The 26,640-nt window shown below is 45.9% G+C and overlaps 1 protein-coding gene across 1 annotated transcript in view; it reads left to right on the forward strand.

The window, feature by feature from the left end:
- The window catches only part of FAM98B (family with sequence similarity 98 member B), a 50,416-nt gene extending 25,971 nt beyond the window's left edge, over positions 1-24,445 (forward strand). Inside the window, exons 7-8 of the mRNA XM_065403737.1 lie at positions 2,229-2,396; positions 24,122-24,445. Of these exons, the coding sequence (XP_065259809.1) occupies positions 2,229-2,396; positions 24,122-24,445 (492 nt within the window). The remainder of the gene's footprint in view (positions 1-2,228; positions 2,397-24,121) is intronic.
- The last annotated feature ends 2,195 nt before the right edge of the window (positions 24,446-26,640 follow it).

A 26,640-nucleotide genomic window follows, 5' to 3' on the forward strand; every position in this document is an offset into this window, starting at 1 on the left:
ATGGATGTAAAATGCAGGTATAATATTGGTAGGTGTAGATTGCACCTGAAAAAAACCCTGTCATTTTGGAAAATTTTAAACTTAGCCTTGTGAAATCAATTTTCAGTTGCATATAGCTTCTCATAACATGTACATGGAATCTTATAAATATTTATCTGAGAACAATATATATATTTACAAGAGCAGATTTCAGATCTACGTGATATATTCATATGACCTACTGTTTATTTTTGTATAGCTTGTAAGATTTTGGGGGCAGGGGTTTTGAGCCAGGTGACTCCTTGATTGGGAAAAAGTAACTGAGGTTACAGAAGAAGCTGCAGAGATCCAGATCCTTCTCTCCCTCTTTTCCGTAATACTTTCAGCTCTGGCAATAGGTGGAAAGGTTCATTCCTTGAAACCTGCAGCTCTTCTTGGAGATATCTTCAGAGAGGCATTTTCTCTCCTCCCTACCTTCTGGTCTGGAGCCATGTAGTATAGGCAGCCTCCTTCACCTGATATTGTCCTGAATGTTATACAGTTGGGAAGGACTTCAGATAATGCTGAGTGAGATTTAACTTAGTTCTGTTCAATTAGTTGAGTGTGGGGCAGAGCTGCAGAGAACATCCACCCTTCTCACATCAGGCTTGCCCCTTTTTATACCCAGATGTGGCCCTCAGGCCAAAAAGTTTGCCCACCCTTGATTTAGATATAACTGGCCCCTGTGTTTCCGCTTTTTGACCATGGTGTTTCTTGAATTCAGGTATTGTTTCCCACAGTGGGAAAGTCCTACTGTCAGTCATTCCTTAACAATATATTACTGCAGGGAACAGTGTGTCTCCAGTGTCAACAGGCAAATGTCCAGTTGCTCTGAAGCTCCCAGTCTCCCAGGGAGCATTTTTTTTTCTCTCCCTTTGTTCCCTGTTTTAAAAAAGTTCATATTTTCTCTCCTTGTCAGTTTCTTTTCACATTCTGCACAATGTCATTGTAGTTTTGCCCTTCTTGCTGGTATCTGTGCAATACTGACTTCTTTTTTTTTTTTTTTTGTAATCAATTGACCATATTTTAAATCCTTTAAAATAGCAGCCTTATTTCTAAAGTGCTGGACCTTTGGGTACTTTGGAAAATAGAGATTCCATTTGTTTCCAGTGAGAAGGAGAGGTGTTGTGGTGGTGTGATGAATGTGGGAATTCTCAATATTTTTATGAGCTATCTATATGACTCTAACTGTCATGTTGGCATTGCTATTCATTGGGGGGAAAGAATTTATTTTCTCCATACGATGTGGGAGACCAGGGTAGGTATTTGAGACATATAGCCACTAGGACTGTCTGGGCTGGAATAACACATTTGAGTGGAAGCCCTACAGAGACCATGGAAACTGCAATGATCAAAATTTAACAGCTGCAGAGGCAGCTGAACATGTGAACACAGCATGGCTGTGTCCAGAGAACAAAGACAAAAGGTACCAGGTGTCTACGTTAAGAGCTGAACTCTCAGAGATACAGGATAGTCACCTGAAACTAATGGAAATGAAACGAGACAGAGAAGGGAGGCAGAGATGATTCCTTCAGCAACATGGCTCAAGGGAGCCGTGACTTGAGCCAATCTGAACTGTCTTAACCTTTGCTTCTCTATGCTAACCTAAGCACTTTTAGATTAGTCACCTGGTATACATAATACATTGTTACCTTGTTTTTGAAAAGACTGCATGCAAAAATACATACTGAGACCATTGCACCATGAAGGGGTATGGTACAGGCCTCCCGCAGGCATCTGGGTTGACTGGATTGGCTGCAGGGAGCCACAGAGAGACAGGGATGGCTGGTGCCCAAAGGCTCAGTTTTGGACCCATGGACACTGTGGGCCTTCCCCTGTAGAACTGGGTGGACCCTTGGGGTTTGACACATTAAAGGGGTCACTCACAAGGGACTGGTTACAGGATGGGGCATGGACTAGACCATGTCAATTTGTGATAGGTAATACTAGGCTTCAGCATTAACTAAACATCTGCATTACCTTTTTTTTTTTTTTGTACAGTAGCTGATTGTTGTGAGCAAGGCCAAGAGGCATTTATAAGAGTGACTGGCACTGTTTTTACTAAGGTAGTTTGAATGTCTAAACTTTGTGCTCTGTGTAAACTCACACTGACCATAAGTCACCAAACAGCACACGAACAGCCATTGAGCATTTGCATTTTTGTACATGAAATACTTAGCAACTAAATTATATTTGACTTTATCATTTAGGTTAAAACAGATGACATAGCAAGAATTTATCAGCCCAAACGTTACGCACTATCTCCTAAAACAACCATTACGTTTGCCCACCTTCTTGCTGCTCGAGAAGACTTATCAAAGATCATAAGGACAAGTAGTGGATCTACACGAGAAAAGACAGCCTGCGCTATCAATAAGGTATACTTCTCTTTCTCTTGTGGATTTATAGAGCTATTGAAAGTAATCTGGTATAATAACTGATAATGTATAATTAATGATATCTTTAGCAAGAATTTTGACTTTTGCTTATCCTCTATAATATGGTTTTCCTTCTTTTTTGCAAACTTGTTGTATTTAGTGCACTGGAAAAGGAAGGGCTGCAGCACTCCCATAAATATCACTACAGCTCCATTATCCTAGTTTTTGTTACAAAGTACACTGCACACTCCTTTTGGTAGCCTGTAGAGTACGAACACTACACCCCTGCCCCGTACGGGTATAAATTGCAGCATAGACGGTGAGGCAATGCTTAAGCAAGTAAAGCCTCTCCTGAACCATGTGGTATGAACCCTATAGGGCTTTCAACTCACCGATGCAGTGCTTTCCCTGTCTACACTGCTATTTTTAGCAGTGTAGTGTCCCACTGCCTCCCTGCTGCAGGATCCTTTCCCTGCCGCAGTGAAAGACTCCAGCAGCAAGGAAAGGCTCTGGCAATTCTCCACTGATGAGCTTTTCTGCTCTGCCTCCCCCTTGCCAGAGCCTTTCACTGTTACATGTAGCTACACACTGCAATGTGAACACAGCCTGCTTTTCATTGTGGTGCGTAACTACGCATCCCCTACATGGGTCCTCAAGAGGTGAGTAGTGTGTATATATAGACCTACAGTCACTTCCACACTGAGATAAAACAATTCTAGATAAGAATTGCAGTGGATGGAAAAAGGAGGATTTAGAAATCTGTCAGTCTCTGGGGATGACAAATGCTTGACTCTCTTCTGGAAAATTTGCCAGTTCACTGCCTCCCAGCAGCAACAGATGGTCCACCATTCTGCTTTCTCTGAGCAGGTCACATATGCAACTTGGAGCAAGCCTGAGTATAAGAATGAACTGTCTACTTCAAGATCTCTTCTCTCAGAGGAGAGATTCCGTTCAGGATAAAGCTAGGAAGCAAAGGTGGTCATCCCTGTGGGTATTGAACCTCAATCATATAAATAAAAAAAATCTTTCCTTCAACTTCCAGAAGAGAGCTCGGTATACCTCTAATAATTACAAAAGCATGTAGTTAAATTGGAGTGGGAATTACCAAACAAGATTAAGAGGCTCTCTAATCTGTCTAAAAAAATCTTGTGCTGGTACAAAACAAAAAATCAGACTGCCACCCTCCCAATAGTTTTATTCAGCCATTGCTAACCTTAGGGATTAATTGGACAGCCATTCAAAGGCAACCTTCTACTGAAAGCCAGATAAGCCTCTACTACTTCTTCAGTTAGTTAGGGTTGGCAGGCTCCCTATCAAAGGAGAACCCACTGAACCTAAGGGAGGAAGGACGGTCTTGTGATTGAGGCACTAGGTCTCAGGAGATCTGGGTTCAATTCCTGGGGATCTTGGGCTAATTACTTAATCTCTCTGTGTCTGGGTTTTCCTTCTGTAAAATTGGGGATATACTTCACATTTTCATTGTAAAGATAACTCCTTTAATATTTATGAATGCTATGATGCTGGGAACCAGAGAAGTACCTAGCCCATACCAGAGGACCATTATTTCTAGATAAGATGGTACTGTCCTCTTTTCTCTCTCCCACTTTTGAAAGACCTCCTAAATCAAGGATTGTTAGTGCACCTAGACCCACGGATACTCAACAGTGTAGATGCTAAATAGAAACAACTGTTGGGAGAGGGGAAGCAATTAAGTCTCCTAGCTTTGAGAAAAACAAATAAACAGACTTGGAATATGCTAAAATTTTGTTCAATTGTGCTTCATGGTGTAGAGAAGAACATGAAGAATCAAAGCATCAAACAAATTTCTAATTCTGGAATACTGCTGGGATAGTCTGGCGATTGAACTGAAGGCATACGCTCTCCAAAAGCATTCATCAGCATATTGGGGGTGAATAGTTCTAGGACGTCTTCCCCTCATATCAAGTGCTTTTTCACAGCAGTCTCCCTATTTAACCTTCTGGAAATATATAGGGGAGCCCTGTGGAAGTTGAATCTGTTGTTGGACACATTAGTTTTGATTTACTTCTCCATTAAAGTAGCATTACAGGTGGCTATCACTTGAGCAATGGAAGTCTTGAACTGGGAGAATTATCCCAGTACTGTACCTTCAATGCTGTTAAAGAGGTATTCTTCCTGGAGCCTGCTTTAATTCCAAAAGTTCACTCTTTCATAGCGTGGAGATCATTCTTTCCCAATTCTGCACCAAACCAAAACACCCCAAAGAAAGGCAATGATACATGCTAAATGTCTGCAGGGTGCTCAAAACATGTAAGATTACAGTCCTATAGAAAGTCTTGTATCCTATTTGTAATATAACACCCATGAGGTAAAAAAGTATCTATTAGGTAGTTAAAATTTTGCATCAAGAAGACTTGCAAAACTAAAGTTCTGAAATCTTTAGGTAAAAGTAAAGTCAGCAAAGCAGAGCAGTATCCCCTTCATGGGCAGAGAACTCCTTTGCATCATATGAAGAAATCTGCAAGGTAGCAACTTGTCTATCTCTGCATGTGTTCATGAGACTTGACATGTTAGCCATCCAAACTTCAGCAGATTTCTCCTTCAGAAGGGTGTACATTGTGGTATCTCAGTTCTTTTTCTGAATACAGCCTGCAAATAATTAGCATTAAAAGCCTGCTCTTGAAGTTGCACTGCTGTGTTAAAAAAAAAAAAAAAAAATCCCACTGAAAGGATAGTGAGCCTGTATGAAAGTGAGAGTGAAAGGTGGTACCTGATGATTCTTTGAGTGGCCCAGTATATTCCTGCTTATGGGTAATGCACTGACCAGTGCAGCCCAACTGTGAAATCTTCAAGCAGTGCTCATGTGCCCCATCCATCCCTCCCCTCAATGTTTGCTAATGTTCTGAGGGGAAGGGCATAAAAGGGGGCTCTGTGCCCTCTATTGTCTCGTTTCTTCAAACCTCAGCACCAGGTGAAGTGAACAGTCTGTTCCTGAGGATCCAGGGTTTTCTCATACTGTAGTGTCCTATAGGAATAGTCTATTAATATTAGATTAGTTTTTTGTAGTTTTAATATAGTTAGCTAGTGTGTTTTAATTTACAATATGAAACATCGCATCTGGTATTCAACATTTTAGGAGTTCCTTCAAGAAGTAGGATGGACTTTTGCAACCTGTTAAAGCAGTTTGTGTGGCTCTTGCTTCCTGCCAACCTATCTCTAAGAGGGCAGATAAACACACAATGTCTTCCTGATGGCCCTGTGTTTAGCAAGGGAGAGCAATGTGTTTGGCAGATAAATTAAGCAGGGACAGCTCTCAGATGCGTGTGTGGTCGTTAAAGGACCAAGTGTCGTAGGCCGGTTTGCAATCAGGTTCAACAAGAAGTTGTGCCTTCGTGGGTCACAACTGAGAATACCAAATTCAGGACGAGCTGCTGGGGAAAATGGCAGACTCTCCCTCCCCTCCCCCTCCCCCCCCCCCAAAAAAAAAAGAAAAGAAAAAAGAAACAAAACCTGGTGGTTATTCTTTCATGAGAGATACCAAACCAGCAACAAAAGTAACTTCTGTCTCACCTCACTGGCTAACAAGTCAGAAATGCACCCTCCATAGGTATTCCAGTCTTGGATTCAACACCCAGACACTAGACTTAATGATGAGTGGTTATTTAAAACCAACTTAATCAAACAAAAGGTTCTTCTGATCCCAAATGGCCAGCCATACACCCACGTCAATATACAACTCAGATCTTACCCAATAATCATGCTGATGCCAGTCCTTTAGTATCTAAAATCTAAAGGTTTATTTATAAAAAGAATGAAAGGTGAGAGTTAAAATTAGTTAAAGGAATCAAATACATACGATAAATGCAAAGTTCTTGGTTCAGGCTTGTAGCAATGATGGAATAAACTGCTGGCTTGTTAAATCTCTGGTTGCTTCCAAATCATTGGAAGGTCCTCAGTCCTTTGGTTAAAATGCTCCCTTTAGTATAAGTTCATAGTCCAGAGGTTTGAGCAAGAAAGAGGCAAAATGGAGATGTTTCCAGGACCTTTTACAGCATCTGCCAAGTGAAGGGAATTCCATTGTTGTCACTGTGGAAAATTACAGATAAGATGGTGTTTGGAGTCACATGGGCAAGTCACATGTCCAGGCATGCTTCGCTTAGTCATAGAATCATAGAATGTCAGGGTTGGAAGGGACCTCAGGAGGTCATCTAGTCCAACCCCCTGCTCAAAGCAGGACCAATCCCCAACTAAATCATCCCAGCCAGGGCTTTGTCAAGCCTGACCTTAAAAACCTCTAAGGATGGAGATTCCACCACCTCCCTAGGTAACCCATTCCAGTGCTTCACCACCCTCCTAATGAAAAAGTTTCCAAGCTAAACCTCCCCCACTGCAACTTGAGACCGTTACTCCTTGTTCTGTCATCTGGTACCACTGAGAACAGTCTAGATCCATCTTCTTTCGATCTTTCAGGTAGTTGAAAGCAGCTATCAGATCTCCCCCCCCCCCCCATTCTTCTCTTCTGCAGACTAAACAATCCCAGTTCCCTCAGCCTCTCCTCATAAGTCATGTGCTCCAGCCCCCTAATAATTTTTGTTGCCCTCTGATGGACTCTTTCCAATTTTTCCACATCCTTCTTGTAGTGTGGGGCCCAAAACTGGACACAGTACTCCAGATGAGGCCTCACCAATGCCTAATAGAGAGGAATGATCATGTCCCTCGATCTGCTGGCAGTGCCCCTACTTATACAGCCCAAAATGCCGTTAGCCTTCTTGGCAACAAGGGCACACTGTTGACTCATATCCAGCTTCTCGTCCACTGTAACCCCTAGGTCCTTTTCTGCAGAACTGCTGCCTAGCCGCTCGGTCCCTAGTCTGTAGCAGTGCCTGGGATTCTTCCATTCTAAGTGCAGGATTCTGCATTTGTCCTTGTTGAACCTCATCAGATTTCTTTTGAGCCCAATCCTCTAATTTGTCTAGGTCCCTCTGCATCCTATCCCTACCCTCCAGCGTGTCTACCACTCCTCCCAGTTTAGTGTCATCTGCAAACTTGCTGAGCGTGCAGTCCACGCCATCCTGCAGATCATTAATGAAGGTATTGAACAAAACCGGCCCCAGGACCGACCCTTGGGGCACACCGCTTGATACCGGCTGCCAACCAGACATGGAGCCATTGATCACTACCCGTTGAGCCTGACGATCTAGCCAGCTTTCTGTCCACCTTATAGTCCATTCATTCAGCCCATACTTCTTTAACTTGCTGGCAAGAATACTGTGGGAGACCGTATCAAAAGCTTTGCTAAAGTCAAGGAATAATACATCCACTGCTTTCCCCTCATCCACAGAGCCAGTTATCTCATCATAGAAGGCAATTAGGTTAGTCAGGCATGACTTGCCTTTGGTGAATCCATGCTGACTGTTCCTGATCACTTTCCTCTCTTCTAAGTGCTTCAGAATTGATTCCTTGAGGACCTGCTCCATGATTTTTCTAGGGACTGAGTTGAGGCTGACTGGCCTGTAGTTCCCCAGATCCTCCTCCTTCCCTTTTTAAAAGATGGGCACTACATTAGCATTTTTCCAGTCATCCGGGACCTCCCCCGATCGCCATGAGTTTTCAAAGATAATGGCCAATGGCTCTGCAATCACATGCGCTACCTCCTTTAGCATCCTCAGATGCAGTGCATTTGGCCCCATGGACTTGTGCTTGTCCAGCTTTTCTAAATAGTCCTGAACCACTTCTTTCTCCACAGAGGGCTGATCACTACCTCCTCATGCTGTGCTGCCCAGTGCAGTAGTCTGGGAGCTGACATTGTTTGTGAAGACAGAGCCAAAAAAAAAGCATTGAGTACATTAGCTTTTTCCACATCCTCTGTCACTAGGTTGTCTCCCTCATTCAGTAAGGGGGCCCACACTTTCCTTGACTTTCTTCTTGTTGCTAACATACCTGAAGAAACCCTTCTTGTTACTCTTAACATCTCTTGCTAGCTGCAACTCCAAGTGTGATTTGGCCTTCCTGATTTCACTCCTGCATGCCTGAGCAATATTTTTATACTCTCTGGTCATTTGTCCAGTCTTCCACTTCTTGTAAGCTTCTTGTTTGTGTTTTAGATCAGCAAGGATTTCACTGTTAAGCCAAGCTGGTCGCCTGCCATATTTACTATTGTTTCTACACATCAGGATGGTTTGTTCCTGCAAGCTCAATAAGGAGGTTGGTGTAGCACAGGCCATTACCCATACTACAGTTAGAACGTTCACAAGAAAGTCCATTAAGTGTAGATAGGCATCTTCCATTGTGAGTTAAGTGTTCTTTGATGGGCCATTCAACTTAAATAGTTCCTTCGCAGTGTGCTGGCTAAATTCTTTGTGGGTGCTACCCAGAAGCAAACACATTTGAAATACATGTATAGAGCCAATACTCATAACTTCAAATACAAAAACGATACATGCATACAAATAGGATAATCATATTCAGCAAATCATAACTTTTGCATAGACCCCTTACTTGACATTCTTTGTATAAGATTTGTTGTGATTATATAACAGTGGTGGCAACAGTGATCTACATGGTCATATTTTAATCAGATAACGTCACAGAAGTGTCATTTCTTTTGTCCATCTCATACTTTCCTAGTGCACTGGGGAAAGTGGCTTCTGTATACAGTAAAAGCTGTGTTATTCGGCACTTTACCAACCGGAAAGCTTTAGAAACCGGCATTTCTGATCCCAATACAAATTTTCAATAGGGTTGCCTGGTGTCCAGTTTTCGACTGGAATGCCCAGTCTAAAAGGGACCCTGGTGGCTCTGGTTAGCATTGCTGAGAGCACAGCAAGCGGCGACATGTCACTGCTGCTCCTAGGTGGAGGAATGGCCAAGGGGGCTCTGTGCACTGCTCCTGCCCCGAGCACTGGCTCCGCAGCTCCCATTGGCCAGGAACCGCAGCCAATGGGAGCTGCGGGGCCGGTGCCTGTGGGCGGAGGAAGTGTGCAGAGCCCCCCTGGCCACGCCTCCGCCTAGGAGCAGCAGGGACATGTCGCTGCTTGCAGGGAGCCGCCTGAGGTGAGCACCGCCAGGATCTGGCACCCTGAAACCCCTCCTGCACCCAAACCCCCTGCCCTAAGCTCCCTCCCGCGGTCAAACTCCCTCCTAGAGCCCACGGCCCACACTCCTTCCCACGCTCCAACCCATTAGTAAGTATAATTCCTAGTTAACTGGAATTTTTAACTAACCAGCACCCCCCATTCCTCCAAAGTGCCAGATAGCAAAGCTTTTTCTGTACTTCCCTCCTACCCCCACCACCTTTCTATTAATTCAGAAGGTAGTGAAGAACATAAGATAGGACAAGGCAAGGTTAATTTGAGTCACATGGCTTGGCAAGGATAAATGGTATATGGATATAGTCCTGCTTCAGCTGTCAGGAGGAGTGTTCTGACTGCTTCCCTTGTCTTTGTACCTGTTGTTGCAATAGTGTGGCAGAATTCTTCATCCGTATCCTCAGTCTCTTCATCTGAGGGCCTGGCTTGTCAGACTCTGACTAGTGTTAGACCAATCCTATTCAGTAATGGTTCAGAATTATTGCTTACCTTTAGAAAGCATTCTGCAAGAAAATGTTGTCACTTGCAGGGGGCTTGGTTTGTCTCTTATAATGCTGTGTAAATTTGAGTTGCAGTAGCTGCTTCTGTTCTTTGTGTTTTGGAATATTTGATGTATCTAAAGCCTGAAGGGTTATCTGATTCCTCTCTGAATCCACTTGGTGGCTCTGTCAGCTTATTTTGTCTTTATGGATGGTAGATCATTATTTGTGCATGGTGCAGTTAAAAAGTGCTTTAAGGGGTTATGTAACAGGTATTCTTTCTTGGGAGATACTGTTGCAGCATGGGATCTTAAGTTTTGTCTGTGCTTATGAAGCTGCCTTTTGAAACCTTACCAAGAGTCTTTTTTCTTTATCTGTTAATATTGTTTATTATTTCTGTAACATCTGCTAGAAGGGTGAGTGAATTGCATGTATTGATGGCAGACCTGCCATTTACCATTTTGCATAGGAATAAACTGTTCCTTAGACCTGACCCAAAGTATAGTGTCCGAGTTTCACATCAGACGATAAATTTACCATTTTTTCCCCCAAAGCTAAACACTGTTAATGTGCAAGAGTCTGGAGGGCTAGAATCTGGGACCATGGAGCTCATGGGCTGCTGACACCTCTGCATCACTACTAGAGGCTATTCCTGGGGGAATACGGCATGCGTGCAGAATTCATGTCCCCTGCAGATTTTTTTTTTCCTCCGGAGAAAATACATTCTGCCGGAGAGGCGCTGCAGTTAAACTTTTCACCCATCAAGGGCTGCTGTGGCACCAGAACAGAGGGCAGCTGGCTCACGGACTGGCTCAGCCAGCCATGGAGAGGCTGCATTCCTCACAGTGCCCTGCCTGCGGGGCCAGGTGAGGGAGTCTGGGGGGGGGGGGGGGAACACAATGCGGGGCAGGCTGGGTTTCTGGGGGGGCGGGGGGTGTCACACAGACTGGGATTCAGAAGGGCTAGTCAGGGTGGGATAGATTGGGATGGAGGCACAGGAGCTAGTGGGGTGACAGCATTGAGACGGGCTGAATGGGAGTGGGGGTGCCGGGCCACATGAGGGAAGGGGGTGCAGGAACACATGGGGATGGGGGGAAGAGGGGGTAGCTAAGTGGGCATGCAGGGGACACATGGGGACAGGGAGAAAGGGGTGGCTGAGTGAGGGTGCAAGGACTTACGGGGACAGGGGCAGATGTGCCTGACTGAATGGAGAGGCTAGGGATCAGCCAGAGTCTGCATGGGGGAGGCTCCCTAACAACCCCCCCACAAAAAAAAAATAAACCAAACCAAACCCCTGTTTCATACTTCTTCTACCTACACCCAGCAATCCTTCAGGTTCATTCCCAGCAATTACTTCCCTTACCCTCAGTTCCTCTGCTACCACTGACTCCCATAAGCCTTTGCACTGTTTCTGAGGTGTGCGGGAAATACGTTTCTTCTTTGAGTGATTGCTCATATTGATTCCAATTAGATGTGCGCGTGCACGGCCGTCGGAAAGTTTTTCCCCTAGCAGCATCCGTCGAGTTGGCTGTGGAGCTCCCTGGAGTGCTGCTCAATATATGACCCTGCCAACCCGGCGCTCCCTCAGTTCCTTCTTACCACCCATGATGGTCGTTGGAACTGTGGCGTCTTGCTTAGCAAGTTTTCCACATTTCCCTAGCTTGATTCTAATTCTTGTTCTTTCTTGTAGTTTCTTTTTTGTTTTTTGTTGTAGTTAGTAGCAGTTGGGTTGGGGGGGTTTCCCTCCACTCTGAATGCTTTTCCTTGGGAGGGCGCTCATGCCCAAATCCCTGGGATTCGAACCCTGCAACAAGCCCATGCCAACAGGCGACCCCCATGATTCTTGTCTGAAGTATCTGGAGGAGGCTCACCAAGCTGAAAAGTGCAGGATCTGCAAGGTTTTGTCCTAGGACCAAAAAGGAGTGGAACTTTCGTCTTAAGCAGCTCCTTATGGAGCCGGCATTTAGACCCCAGCCTCCTTCGGCACGGCAGGACCAGGCACCGGGTTCTTCGCTGCGCCAGGCACCGGCGGCAGTGGTGGAAGCAGCACTGCAGATGGACTCTGGCCGAAACTGGTGGCATCGACCTGGCACCGCTCCGACACCGAAGTGGCACCGGAAGCAGGAGAAGAGTGGCTCTCCTACGCAGAGGCCCACCCCACTGGAGCCAGCCAATGGGACGCGTTCCAGAGAGGAGCACCCGGGGGCAAAGGCTGTGGACGTGGCACTGTCGACTTCAGCCCCGCAAGGGGAGCCATTCAGTCTGGTGCCGTTGGACTCCCTGACCCACAGCATTGTGGAAGTACAGCTGCTGTCCACCCCGGACACCTTTTGGCTGCGAGGGACCTCATCGCCATGACGGCACATAGGTCTTCTATTGTCCGTGCCAAGCCTGCGGTGCCTCAGCATGTGGCACCGTCTCGAGGCAAGCCAGCATTGATCTGACCGTTGGTTGAACCTTGGCACCGTTGGTCGAACCTCGGCACTGCTCGGAGTCCTGGCACCGCTCTTCATTGCGGCGCTGGTCGCACTCACAGCGCTGGTCGGACTCATGGCACGGCTCCCGATCGCGTCATTGCTCCCAATCGCGGCGCTGCTCCGTACGACCTTCATGGAGCAGGTCCTGAACTCAGCACCGGTCACAATACCGTTCACCATCTCGGCACCGCTCCAGGTCCCGGCACCACTCCAGATCCCAGCACCACTCCAGGTCATGACACCACTCCCCAGCCTCGCGATGCTGCTCTCCAGCTTCTCAGCGCCGTTCGCTGGAGCAGGTCCGCTCTGCACCGCCCTGGCCCTCGCGGTCCCGATCCCATTCCTTGGGCTCAGAGATGGGGTCTCGGTATTCGGAGCGGGACTGGTGCTGGTCAGACCATGGACGCCATGATGTGGGGGCTGAGCCATGGCAGGCGCACTGGCAGGGACCCACTCAGTGGCCATTTTGGACCCAGTGGGCGTACCACCAGGCCCATGGTGCACAGTCTGGAGTTTCCTGCTCGGCCACATCTGAACCGAGGGTGCCAGAGGCCTCGGCCAGTCGGCCTACTCATAGGGGTGCGGAGGAGACGTCGTGCCCCCTCCCCCCTGGGGACCCCTTCCAACTCCGGTGTCTGAGCCTGAGGCAGTCAGCGATACAGGGCATTGAGCTCCCGTGGTGCAGGAAGGTCGAGATGACCCCTTCCCCCCTTGGCCTCTTCGTCGTCCTCCCCTGACGAGGCTGTAGCAGGCACCTCCGTTTCTGGGCCGCCCCCATAGACAGCCATGCCCACCAGGACCTTCTGCGCAGGGTGGCGCGCAACATGGGCCTGCGCTGAGGAAGTGGTGGAATTGGAGGACCTGGTGGTAGACATTTTGGCCCCGGAAGGTCCATCGAGGGTGGCCCTGGCCTTCATCAAGACCATTCAGGCCAATGCCAAAACCATCTGGCAGACCCCAGGCTCCATTCCCCCTACGGCCAAGGGGGTCGAACTCAAGTACTTCGTGCCCTCAAAGGAAGCACTTCAAGCCCCAGCAGCTGCAACAATGCTACTATCCTCGGCCAAAGCAGAACTTCTACAGGTGGAGGGGATGGAATGGCAGAAGGAAGCCCTCCAACCACCCATTGGGACAAGGCCAGGGCCCGACCAAACCATCGTTGGGTTCCAAGCAGGCCTTTTGAAGGGAGGCCCGAGGACGGCGTACCGGACTTAACCCCGGATTCTTCCCCACCCTTTTTGAATCGTTTATCCCACTTCCACTGTGCATGGTCCCAAATAACCTCGGACCGCTGGGTCCTTCACATGGTGGAAACAGGATACTCTGTCCAATTCTGTTCCTACCCGCCCTCCCACCCTCCTTCCCCGTCCCTCTTCAGGGACCTCTCTCACAAGCAACTCCTTATTCAGGAGGTTCACGCGCTCCTTGCAGTGGAGGAGGTTCCATGGGAGCTAAGGGGCAAAGGGTTCTACTCCTGATATTTCCTAATCCCCAAGGCCAAAGGGGGCCTCCGGCCCATTCTGGACCTGCACGAGCTTAACAAATTCATGGTAAAGCATGGCCTCTTGCACGTACGTGACCCGGCACGCCAGGCTCCGGCTCAGGCCGTTGCAGGCATGGCTTGCCTCGGACTACTGTCTGAGGCGCAACAGCTTGAATTCAGTGGTCACGGTGCCGGAACAGGTCCTTGCCTCCCTCCGCTGGTGGCTCGTCCCCCGAGCGGTGTGCGGGGGAGTTCCCTTCCACAGCCCCCAGCCTTCCTTGTCTCTGGTTATGGACGCATCAGCTATGGGGTGAGGGGCACATCTGGGGAACCTTCAGACTCAGGGCCTGTGGTCACAGAACGAGCTCTCCCTCTATATCAACATCAGGGAGCTAATGGCGGTGCGCCTTACTTGCCAAGCCTTCCAGGCCCAACTGCAAGGTCGCTGCATGGCGGTTCTAACGGACTACACCAGGCCATGTTATACATCAACAAGCAAGGGGGGGCTTGTTCCTCCCCCCTCTGACAGGAAGCCATTCGACTGGGAGTTCTGCATAGCCAACTCTATTCACCTGGTAACGTCCTTTCTTCCAGGGATTCAGAACACGCTGGCAGACCGCCTCAGCAGGTCCTTCCATATGCACGAGTGGTCTCTCTGGCCGGATGTCGCACACCCCATCTTCCAAAGATGGAGGTTTCCCCAGGTCGACCTGTTTGCCACCCAATGCAACAGGAAGTGCCCAGTGTTCTGCTCCTTCCAGGGTCGCAGCCCGGGCTCCCTCACGGACGCATTCCTGCTACTCTGGACAGGTCGCCTGCTCTACGCCTTTCCTCCGTTCCCTCTCATGCACAAAGTCCTACTCAGAATCCACGGGGGGCAAAGGTGATTCTGATAGCTCTGGCGTGGCCTCGCCAGCACTGGTGCACCACGTGGCTGGAGCTGTCAGTGGATGTACTGATCACGTTGCCTCTCCTCCCTGACCTACTCACTCAGGACCACGGTCGCCTCTGCCATCCTGACATATGGTCCCTCCACCTGGAAGCCGCATGGCTGAACCCCATGGAGCTTCTGTGTTCGGACCAAGTAAGAGAGGTCTTACTAGGCAGCAGGAAGCCCTCTACTAGAGCCACATATCTGGCAAAGTGGAAAAGATTTTCGTGTTGGTGTGACCAGCGCCGCACACCCCCTGTACAGGCACCGGTACCCCTCATTTTGGAGTACCTCCTGCACCTGAATCAGCAAGGCCTGGAGGCGTCCTCCATAAGGGTTCACCTTGTTGCCATCTCGGCCTTCCACCCAGGCATGTCTGGCCACTCTGTCTTCGCCAACCCTATGGTTGGTCGCTTTCTCAAAGGCTTGGACCGTCTATACCCTCAGATCTGTCAGCCTATCCCTGCGTGGGATCTTAACCTGGTCCTTTCGAGGCTCTTGGGGGGCCCCCGTTCGAACTGCTGGCCACGTGCTCCCTCCTGTATCTCTCCTGGAAGACAGCCTTTCTGGTCGCCATTATGTCCACGAGACACGTCTCCAAGCTTGAAGGTCCTCACCTCGGAACCGCCTTACATGGTCTTCCACAGGGATAAGGTGCAACTCAGACCACACCTGGCCTTGCTCCCCAAGATGGTGTCGAACTTTCACACCAGCCAGGACATTTTCCTAACTGTCTTTTACCCGAAACCTCATGCTGGTCCCCAGGAACAGTGGCTGCATTCCCTCGATGTCCACAGAGCCCTAGCTTTCTACATCAAGTGCAATGAGCCGTTCAGGAAGTCGACCCAGCTATTCGTAACGGTGGCGGACCGGATCTCCTCTCAAAGAATATCCTCCTGGATCACGTCCTGCATCCGCACTTGCTATGAACTAGCAGGGGTGCCGACCCCAGCTCTTACCGCACACTCCACTTGAGCCCAGGCCTCGTCACTGCTTTTCCTGGCCCAGATGCTGATCCAAGAAATCTGCAGGGCGGCAACTTGGTCCTCGGTGCATACCTTCACCTTGCACTACGCCATTGTCCGGCATGCCAGGGATGATGCGGCCTTCGGTGCTACAATCAGCATTCCCTATCTCCAACCCCACTGCCTAGGTAAGGCTTGGGAGTCACCTAATTAGAATCGATATGAGCAATCACTCGAAGAAGAAAAAACGATTACTCACCTCTTGTAACTGTTGTTCTTCGAGATGTGTTACTCATATCCATTCCAAACCCGCTCCCCTTCCCCTCTGTCAGAGTAGCCGGCAAGAAGGTACTGAGGGGGCGCCGGGTTGGCAGGATCAGATATTGAGTGCCATGGAGGTGCCACTCCAGGAGGACTCCACAGCCGACCCGACGGATGCTGCTAGGGGAAAAACTTTCCGACGGCGGTGCACGCGCCATGCGCACATCTAATTGGAATGGATATGAGCAACACATCTCAAAGAACAACAGTTACAAGAGGTGAGTAACCGGTTTTTCTGTATTGTAGTTTAAATGAATTACTACTCAGAGTTCTGTATTAATATGCCTAATAAGGAATCTATTTGTCAAAAAAAAATTCCTGAATCTTTTTTCTTGTCTGTATTGTTACAGATGTTCTTGCTGACAAGTATTTTGAAATAAATGACCAAAATAATCAAAATTGGTGTGATTATATTGTGGTGTTTTGACAAAATATGCAGAATTTTTCATAATATTAAAATATTGTGTGCAGAATTTTTAATTTTTTGGTGCAGAATTCCCCCAGGAATATAGAGGCTTAGGCTAGGAATCCCTGGGAGGACCTTACAAAGCTAGGCTCAGCAGGAAGTAGCGCCCCACAGGGACTGATTGGCAGCCCCTCACAGCCCACTGATTGGCTGATACCAGTATGTAAACCAGGAAGCCATGGTGAGGAACAGTCTGAGCAACAACACAGACTGCCTGCCTGCTTCTGCTCCAGACTCAGCTAACAGTAGACCCTAGACTCCAGCTTCCGACCCTAGTTCATCCTTGACCTCGCTCTCCAATTGATGTCTTTAATCTGGCGCCTGAACCCAATCTCCTGGTAACCTGACCTTGCTTGCCTCCTGATGCCTGACACTCGGTCTGCCCTTTGGCCTGTCTTGGACTCTGACCTCCTGGCATCTGACTCCTGCTCCGACCACTAGGTCAGACTGCCCACATTCCGATCATGACACAGGGTCTGTAAAAAAACAGTACCAGCGACCGAGTTGCGGGTGGTTTGGCCTGGTGTTCGGGAACCTGAGGCCAAGGGGTAGGTCCAGAATCAGGAGCCAGGTGTCTGAGCCAAAAGTGGGAACTGGGGTCATACAAGAAACAGGAGCTGAAGCCAAGGGACACTGCTGAGTTGGATGTCAGAGCCATAGTCTAGGGTCTGAGCCGGAGCAGTCAGTCACCAGGCCGACAGGGTTCAGGGACTGGAACAAGACAAGGGACAGGAGCCAGAAACAGGGCAGCATTGAAGGCAGGAACTGGGGATGAAGCCGGGAGTCAGGAAGTGGACAGCAGGGTCCATAGTATCAACTTGCCAGGATCCACCTTGTTGCACAGACGACTTCATGTGTCTCTTTTGTCTTTGAACTGTCCTCACCTAACAGATGAGCAGCAGACCAAAGGTCCCTCAAGGTGAAGTTTCAAAGGCTGAATATGGAGATGGGAGTTTACAATCCCTTCCTCCAAGTATTTCCTAGGAATTCCACTTCAGACGTATTGTCCCAAAAGATCACTCATGTTTGCTACATTGTTCTGCATAGTTTTTTGAAGCTCACGGTACTTCCTAGAGATCACCTTAATCCTATCATCCTCCTAAAGACGTTCCATACAGCCCCACAGTAATACATAAACAGTTGCATTTTTAATACAAAGTACTTAAACTTAATTCAATAAGATTTTTCCAGAATATTGCAGGAAATGGCCATAAATGTCACAAGAATCCTTAGTTGTATGCAGTGTTGTTGTATCCGTCTCGATCCCAGGATATTAGAGAAACAAGGTGGGTGAGGTAATATCTTTTTTTGGACCAACTTCTGTCGGTGCAAGAAACAAGCTTTTGAATTTACAAAGAGCTCTTCTTCAGCTCTGGGAAACTTACTCAGGGCTTGTCTTCACGTACAGTGCTGCAGTGGTGTGCAGCTGAGCTGCTGTAGTGCTTTAGGCCTGGTCTACACTGGGGGGGGGGGAATCGATCTAAGATACGCAACTTCAGCTACGAGAATAGCGTAGCTGAAGTCGACGTATCTTGGATCGACTTAGAATCACTTCCGCCTCTCGCCGTGGTGGAATTCCGGAGTCGACGGCAGAGCGATCGGGGATCGATTTATCGTGTCTACACTATACGCGATAAATCAATCCCCGATAGATCGATCGCTACCCGCCGATACGGCGGGTAGTGTAGACATACCCTTAGTGAAGACATTACCATGCTGACGGGAGAGTTTCTCCCATTGGCATTGTTAATCCACCTCTCCGAGAGCTGGTAGCTATGTCAACAGGAGACGCTCTCCCATAGTGCTATCTACACGGGGGTTAGGTCAGTATAACTATGTTGCTCAGGGGTGTTGATTTTTCACGCCCCTGAGTGACGTAGTCATACCGATATAGGTCTGAAATGTAGACCTGGCCTGAGTAAGTTTTCCAGACCTGAAGAAGAGCTCTATGTAAACTCGAAAGCTTGTTTCTCGCACCGACAGAAGTTGGTCCAACAAAAGATATTATCTCACCCACCTTGTCTCTCATAAGAATCCTTATACATTTTCCAATTTCGGAAGCAGCTTCACTGGGCAGATTTCTCAAATGGGCAGCCTAGCCTTCCCTGGAAGCTAACAGGTGTGGTCCTGCTTTTTTGAAGCTACAGAGCAGAAGAAACCCATTGTAGAAATGGCAAGCCTGGATACTTCAAGAAAAAAACGATCAGATATCACTTTTTGATTCCCTAGGTTTGCTTCAAAATCTTCTAGTCAGTAGAGACTGTCAAAGTGGATTTGCACAGCCCTGCAAGGAATCTTGAGCAATCTGAAGAGCATCCAAACATTTTCTTGCAAGGAGGACCTCAGAGAAAAACTGAATTTGTCATTGGTCATCAGTGCTCATTGTAGCTTCACTAACAGGGACTCAAGTCACAAGAGATGTTAGTGTACATTGTTTCTTGAGTAGGAGAAACTTTGTTGAGATGATTCTTTTTATGAACTAGTGAAATGAAGTGAATTTCCAGATTGCTCAACCAACAGAATTTGAAATTGGGACTGTGAGGAACTGAGGCTTAATATTATTGAGGCGCTTGTCTGATCAGTGTAAATTGTCAGATATTTTGAAATCACAGTTGAGAATAAATATGCTTTTCACAATTTGTGTAACTATTTAATGAAAGTGGTCTCCATGATTAAGAAATATTATGGTCATAATTACTTGCAAATGAGTTATTCGGACCATATACTATACTCTGTGATGAAATCGTAATGGAAAAAAGATTCTAACTTTTTAACTGCTCACCAAAATCATAAAATGACATGAACTTTAATCAGAAAATAGCTTGCTATTGAAACTATTCATATTTAATTTTTTTATACCTTGCTAAATCCAGCTTTGGATGGTTCCCCCACCTGCCTCCTGTTTAAAATGACTTTGTTGTTTATTTCTGACAGTTTGTTTCCACCAATTTCTTTTGTAACATCTAATTCTGCTGCCTAATTAGAAATCAGATTGTCTGGGGAATATTATTTTTGTACATATTTATTGTTGATAGATCGTTGGTTCATTTTAGTAGTGACAAGTGTTTAACAGTGTAAAGCCCCAAAGCTGTAAAGGGATCTCCATGGGGTTAAACTTAATTCAATAAGATTTTTCCAGAATATTGCAGGAAATGGCCATAAATGTCACAAGAATCCTTAGTTGTGTGCAGTGTTGTTGTATCCGTCTCGATCCCAGGATATTAGAGAAACAAGGTGGGTGAGGTAATATCTTTTTTTGGACCAACTTCTGTCGGTGCAAGAAACAAGCTTTTGAATTTACAAAGAGCTCTTCTTCAGCTCTGGGAAACTTACTCAGGGCTTGTCTTCACGTACAGTGCTGCAGTGGTGTGCAGCTGAGCTGCTGTAGTGCTTTAGGCCTGGTCTACACTGGGGGGGGGGGGGAATCGATCTAAGATACGCAACTTCAGCTACGAGAATAGCGCAGCTGAAGTCGACGTATCTTGGATCGACTTAGAATCACTTCCGCCTCTCGCCGTGGTGGAGTTCCGGAGTCGACGGCAGAGCGATCGGGGATCGATTTATCGTGTCTACACTATACGCGATAAATCAATCCCCGATAGATCGATCACTACCCGCCGATACGGCGGGTAGTGTAGACATACCCTTAGTGAAGACATTACCATGCTGACGGGAGAGTTTCTCCCATTGGCATTGTTAATCCACCTCTCCGAGAGCTGGTAGCTATGTCAACAGGAGACGCTCTCCCATAGTGCTATCTACACGGGGGTTAGGTCAGTATAACTATGTTGCTCAGGGGTGTTGATTTTTCACGCCCCTGAGTGACGTAGTCATACCGATATAGGTCTGAAATGTAGACCTGGCCTGAGTAAGTTTTCCAGACCTGAAGAAGAGCTCTATGTAAACTCGAAAGCTTGTTTCTTGCACCGACAGAAGTTGGTCCAACAAAAGATATTATCTCACCCACCTTGTCTCTCATAAGAATCCTTATACATTTTCCAATTTTGGAAGCAGCTTCACTGGGCAGATTTCTCAAAGGGGCAGCCTAGCCTTCCCTGGAAGCTAACAGGTGTGGTCCTGCTTTTTTGAAGCTACAGAGCAGAAGAAACCCATTGTAGAAATGGCAAGCCTGGATACTTCAAGAAAAAAACGATCAGATATCACTTGTTGATTCCCTAGGTTTGCTTCAAAATCTTCTAGTCAGTAGAGACTGTCAAAGTGGATTTGCACAGCCCTGCAAGGAATCTTGAGCAATCTGAAGAGCATCCAAACATTTTCTTGCAAGGAGGACCTCAGAGAAAAACTGAATTTGTCATTGGTCATCAGTGCTCATTGTAGCTTCACTAACAGGGACTCAAGTCACAAGAGATGTTAGTGTACATTGTTTCTTGAGTAGGAGAAACTTTGTTGAGATGATTCTTTTTATGAACTAGTGAAATGAAGTGAATTTCCAGATTGCTCAACCAACAGAATTTGAAATTGGGACTGTGAGGAACTGAGGCTTAATATTATTGAGGCGCTTGTCTGATCAGTGTAAATTGTCAGATATTTTGAAATCACAGTTGAGAATAAATATGCTTTTCACAATTTGTGTAACTATTTAATGAAAGTGGTCTCCATGATTAAGAAATATTATGGTCATAATTACTTGCAAATGAGTTATTCGGACCATATACTATACTCTGTGATGAAATCGTAATGGAAAAAAGATTCTAACTTTTTAACTGCTCACCAAAATCATAAAATGACATGAACTTTAATCAGAAAATAGCTTGCTATTGAAACTATTCATATTTAATTTTTTTATACCTTGCTAAATCCAGCTTTGGATGGTTCCCCCACCTGCCTCCTGTTTAAAATGACTTTGTTGTTTATTTCTGACAGTTTGTTTCCACCAATTTCTTTTGTAACATCTAATTCTGCTGCCTAATTAGAAATCAGATTGTCTGGGGAATATTATTTTTGTACATATTTATTGTTGATAGATCGTTGGTTCATTTTAGTAGTGACAAGTGTTTAACAGTGTAAAGCCCCAAAGCTGTAAAGGGATCTCCATGGGGTTTATAGTCTATTTCAGGACTTATAGCTAAATGTAGTAGTCTTATGTCCAAATGCATTATTAATTCTTGGTACTTTATTTACAACAATGGGCCCCAATTATGCACATGCTTAACTTTACATTTGTCTGAAGTTAAGCATATGCATAAGTGCTTCTAGGATGAAGGCCTTAGCTACTAAATATCAGGTTTTTGTAATTCCTTCCATCACAGGAATATTATGCATACCATAACAGCTAAGGATTTAAAACAGTTTTCATTATGGCCCAATGTTCTGAGATTTATAACTCATTGATAAATTTAAAACTTTTTGTTGAAACTAGGCACAACAGGCGTCTATGGGAATGAAATTCTTACTACAAAATTAAAATATATATATATTGTGGTTTACCTATGTAAATGTGATAGCGACATATGAATGATGAAACTCAAAAACTGCAAACATTGTTATTAGTTTGTTATAATTTTTTTCATAATTACTCAAATGAAGATGAAACAAATTACTTCTTAACCACCTATCTACAAACTTCCAAAGCCTCCTTAGAAGGAATACATAATCACCACTACAGTTCCCATATTTCTTATTTATTTTAGGGGTAAGTTGGAATCTTGCTGAGGATTCCTATTTGATGTGAATTGCAGTGATGGGTGGAGGAAAGGGGGCAGATTGCTGAGGGTTTGGAAAGTAGAAGCAGATGGGATGGGGTGCAAATGGAGTAAGGTAGTAGTTGCAGGGTGCAGCGGCCAGTTGAAAGGAATGGGTATTGCAGGTTGGACACAGGCAGACTTAGGGGAGAGCTGGCTTTGGAATACTTGGGAAGTGGGTGGTTTGGTGAGATCATGAAGTATGTGTGGGTCAAAAGAGCAAGAAACTGAGAAGCAGCAGGAGAGGGGCAGATCGAGAGAGTGAGCTGGAGACGAGGAGACATTAGATGTGGATCAGGCAGTGTCCTGAATAGTAATGAAAGAGTAAGGGTATGTCCATACTAGCCGTCGGATCGGCGGGCAGCGATCGATCCAGCGGGGGTCGATTTATCACGTCTAGTCTAGACGCGATAAATCAACCCCCAGCGCTCTCCTGTCGACTCCTGTACCCCACCGCTGCGAGAGGCGCCGGTAAAGTCGACGGGGGAGCAGCAGCAGTCGACTCACCGCAGTGAAGACACCGCCGTGAGTAGATCTAAGTACGTCGATTTCAGCTACGTAGCTGAAGTTGCGTAACTTAGATTCCTTCCTCCTCCCCCCAGTGTAAACCAGGCCTTAGACTCAAGGGTTGTATGTCAAACAAGACTGATATGTCCCTTTGGCATCAGAGTGATCCCAGGACATCACGTAAGTGGCCAACTGGAATCCAAGGGTTTACTTGACACATGCTTCCTTGTTTTTGTAAATACTATTTTAGTATGCAGTATATGTGTTAATGCTATTTTGACAGAGCGTGATCTGAGTAGCTTGCATGTTGGTATACATTATGTGTGGGGTTGGGAGGGAACCTCTGAAAGCAAGAAAATTATCAACAGGCTACTTGGGTAACTAAAACTCATGTCTTTCTGCATGACCGTTTTAGATGTAAGCTGACTAGAGTACAAGTATCAGGGGGTAGCCGTGTTAGTCTGTATCTACAAAAACAACAAGGAGTCTGGTGGCACCTTAAAGACTAACAGATTTATTTGGGCATAAGCTTTCGTGGGTAAAAACCGAAGAAGTGAGGATTTTACCCACAAAAGCTTATGCCCAAATAAATCTGTTAGTCTTTAAGGTGCCACCAGACTCCTTGTTGTTTGACTAGAGTACAGTGTCTCTTCATGTTAGAATGATAACATGCTGTGTGAATATTTTTTCCCAGTAATGTTTTCTTTGTACATCAGTTCATGTCAAGTGAATCTCAAGATAACACTTTTCACTTGAAGGTGCTACTATAGCATTGCATTATGGACTTGGTTGCTTTTTCAGTTCTCTGCACTGCATCAGTAATGCCTGATTGAAAAGAAAGCAATGAACCATTTTATAGTTGCATATGGTTACCAGTTTTGTCAGATCATATATGCTACCCACTGTAGCTGTCAGTGCAGTATTTTCTGATGGGATTTGAACGATGTTTGCCATTCTGGTTGAATTTAAATAGCATCATAATATAAGGATTAAGGAGCCATGAGCATTGATAGCCCTTATATAGCACCTTTGATTTAAAAAAATCTCAACGCTCACTATAAACAATTAAACCTGACCTCCCTAGGCAGTAGCTAGCTGGTGGTACTGGTGGAAGACTGACTCTGAGAGGCTGTCTATTGTCACATGGCAAGTCTGTGGCAGACATGGGATGATAACTTGGAAGTCCTAACTCCCACAGATCACTCTGGGTAGGATTGCATTCCCTGTGATGAGTAGGCACGTGCTCTTCATCCACAAGATAACTTCTACATCCTTTCAGCAGCCTTATTATTATTTAAACATAAGCATTGTGTATTTCTCTACACAGGTCCTGATGGGGAGAGTGCCAGACCGTGGAGGCAGACCAACTGAGATTGAGCCACCACCTCCTGAAATGCCCCCTTGGCAGAAGAGACAAGAAGGTGGTGGGAGGGGTGGTTGGGGGGGAGGAGGTGGTGGTGGTGGGAGGGGTGGTTGGGGGGGAGGAGGTGGCAGAGGAGGAGGTGGTGGCTTCAGTGGTGGTGGTAGAGGTGGAGGTGGTTTCCAAGGACGGGGAGACTATGGGGGCAGGGGGGGTTACAGTGGCAGAGGCGGCTATGGAGATCCATATGGTGGAAGGGGAGGAGGAGGAGGAGGATATAGAAGATACTAACATCAACATTGTAAATACTAATAACTGACAAAACATGGTTGTGATATTTACTGGTAGCGAGAGGTGTGTATATTAGCAATGGTTTAGTGTTATGATAGGAAAGTTAATTATGATCTCTTTATTAATGAATCACTGCATTTGATCCCTGATATTATTTAATCCTGTTAGTCAACTGAACATTTTTTTATACTGAAATGTGATGTCTTAAAGTAGTCCTCTTTTTGCACTGCTCATGTGTGTATTCTTAAACAGTTTGGTTTTTTAAATAACAAACTTCAGAAAAGTGAATAGAAACAATGAATTTTCCTTTTTTCAATGTTACTATTTTATGTTCAGATCTCTTTAATTATTGCCTGTCATATCCAGAATACAGGAAATGATTTAGGAGGCATTTGGCTTTGTAGGCCATACTTAGTTTTATATGCTTTAAAAGGACTGTAGAATGCTGGTTCCTGCTTCTTGTCTTCTTTCAGTCCTCTGTATGGAACAATTGAAAAAAATGTAACATCAGAAGTAAATCTAAAATACTCTAAAAATTTTAAAACAAAAAAACTACATTGTTTCCAAGTGATGTATTGAATCCATGCTATTCCATGGTCAACAAAACAAGGCTATGCTGTATTTATCTATAATGTATACAAATATTTCAAAGCCAAAAACATAAGCCCCAGAAGGCTGAGTAAGATGACTGTGCCCTGAACTGTCCTGTTGAGAAGGAAGTCAGTCACAGGCTCTGTGTCTGGTCAGTGGGCAAGGGGAGCTCACAATGTCCTTCTGCCACCTCCCCAAAAATAATTTCAGTTGCAAGGATGAGATCCTTTTTTTCCTCCTTTGCCTCCTGCCCCAAAACACTACTCCACTCATTCTTTGTATCAGTTTGGGTGCTCTCATTTTGATTGAAATTGGTGAGGATCATAATCATGTAGGATTTTTAGAGATGTATATGGCCCTATTATTTGGCCCTATTGCCTCCACTGTCTCCTAAGTGCTTGGAAGTGACACAAATTAACCAGAAAAGGGCACTCTTATTTGGAAATAAGTGTGTCCATGGGGTAATTATAGCAGTATAATTATAACAGTAAATTTCCCTATGTAGACAAGTCCTAACTTCCAATTTATAGCTGTCAGCTAGAGAGAGACCTTTAGGTTGTCCAGCCTATTTACTCCCCAGCTGTCGGCCAGCTTAGTGGGGAGGCATTAGACGTGTCTACTCTTGAGACGAGTCCCCAGGGTCTGATTACCATGAATAACATCTGAGTTGAGCAGAATCAGAGCCTTTCCTTGGGAAAGGGGAGTAACTTACCTGGCTGAGGCCAAGAAGAAAGTCTCTCAAAACAGGGAGGGAGCAGTGTCCCTGACTACAGAGCACAGAAAACTTGAAGAGTTTCCGTAGCCTATGTAGCTGCAGTAGTAACTTTAAGCTGAATAGGACCTGCTTTTTGTTTTTATGTGCTAGAGTTCTGAGGCTGGATCCTTCTTTATTAACTTCTCATGAATGTCCCAGCCTAATATATTCTGGTTCTGGGGTCCCATATGGGTCCCCTTGACTCCAGCAGGAGCCTCACGTACATGTATTTGCGCCAAAATATGGCCCAAGGCTATAATCAACATTAAAAATTATTCTCTCTCCCTCAAATATCTTCCTCTAATCTTGTAAGTTTAGTTATAACAACACTTCTGTTAAGTATCAGAGGGGTAGCCGTGTTAGTCTGAATCTGTAAAAAGCAACAGAGGGTCCTGTGGCACCTTTAAGACTAACAGAAGTATTGGGAGCATAAGCTTTCGTGGGTAAGAACCTCACTTCTTCAGATGCAAGGAAGAAGTGAGGTTCTTACCCACGAAAGCTTATGCTCCCAATACTTCTGTTAGTCTTAAAGGTGCAACACCTCTGTTGTTTTTTTAAACTCCTTATTTGAACTTTTCCTTTAGACTGAATGTAGTTTTTCCCAGTCCTGACCTCCTATCCTGACTGGAGACTGGCTGAGAGCACTACTTAGGACATCTGTGGCAGAAGTGAGCTAAACAGTACTGAAGGAAAACTGTACTTCCCTTTGCTTCCACTTCGAGGTCAGCTTGGTGTGAGCAGAGAACCCTTGAATCCTACAGTAATGGGGTCATGAGCAACCAAAGGGCACTATTTTGAAAAAGCTGTTCATAGAATTAGGAAAGTGATTTTTCCATCAGCAGCTCCTGGC

This window comes from Emys orbicularis, chromosome 4 (assembly GCF_028017835.1).
Source record: "Emys orbicularis isolate rEmyOrb1 chromosome 4, rEmyOrb1.hap1, whole genome shotgun sequence".
Lineage (NCBI taxonomy): Eukaryota > Metazoa > Chordata > Testudines > Emydidae > Emys > Emys orbicularis.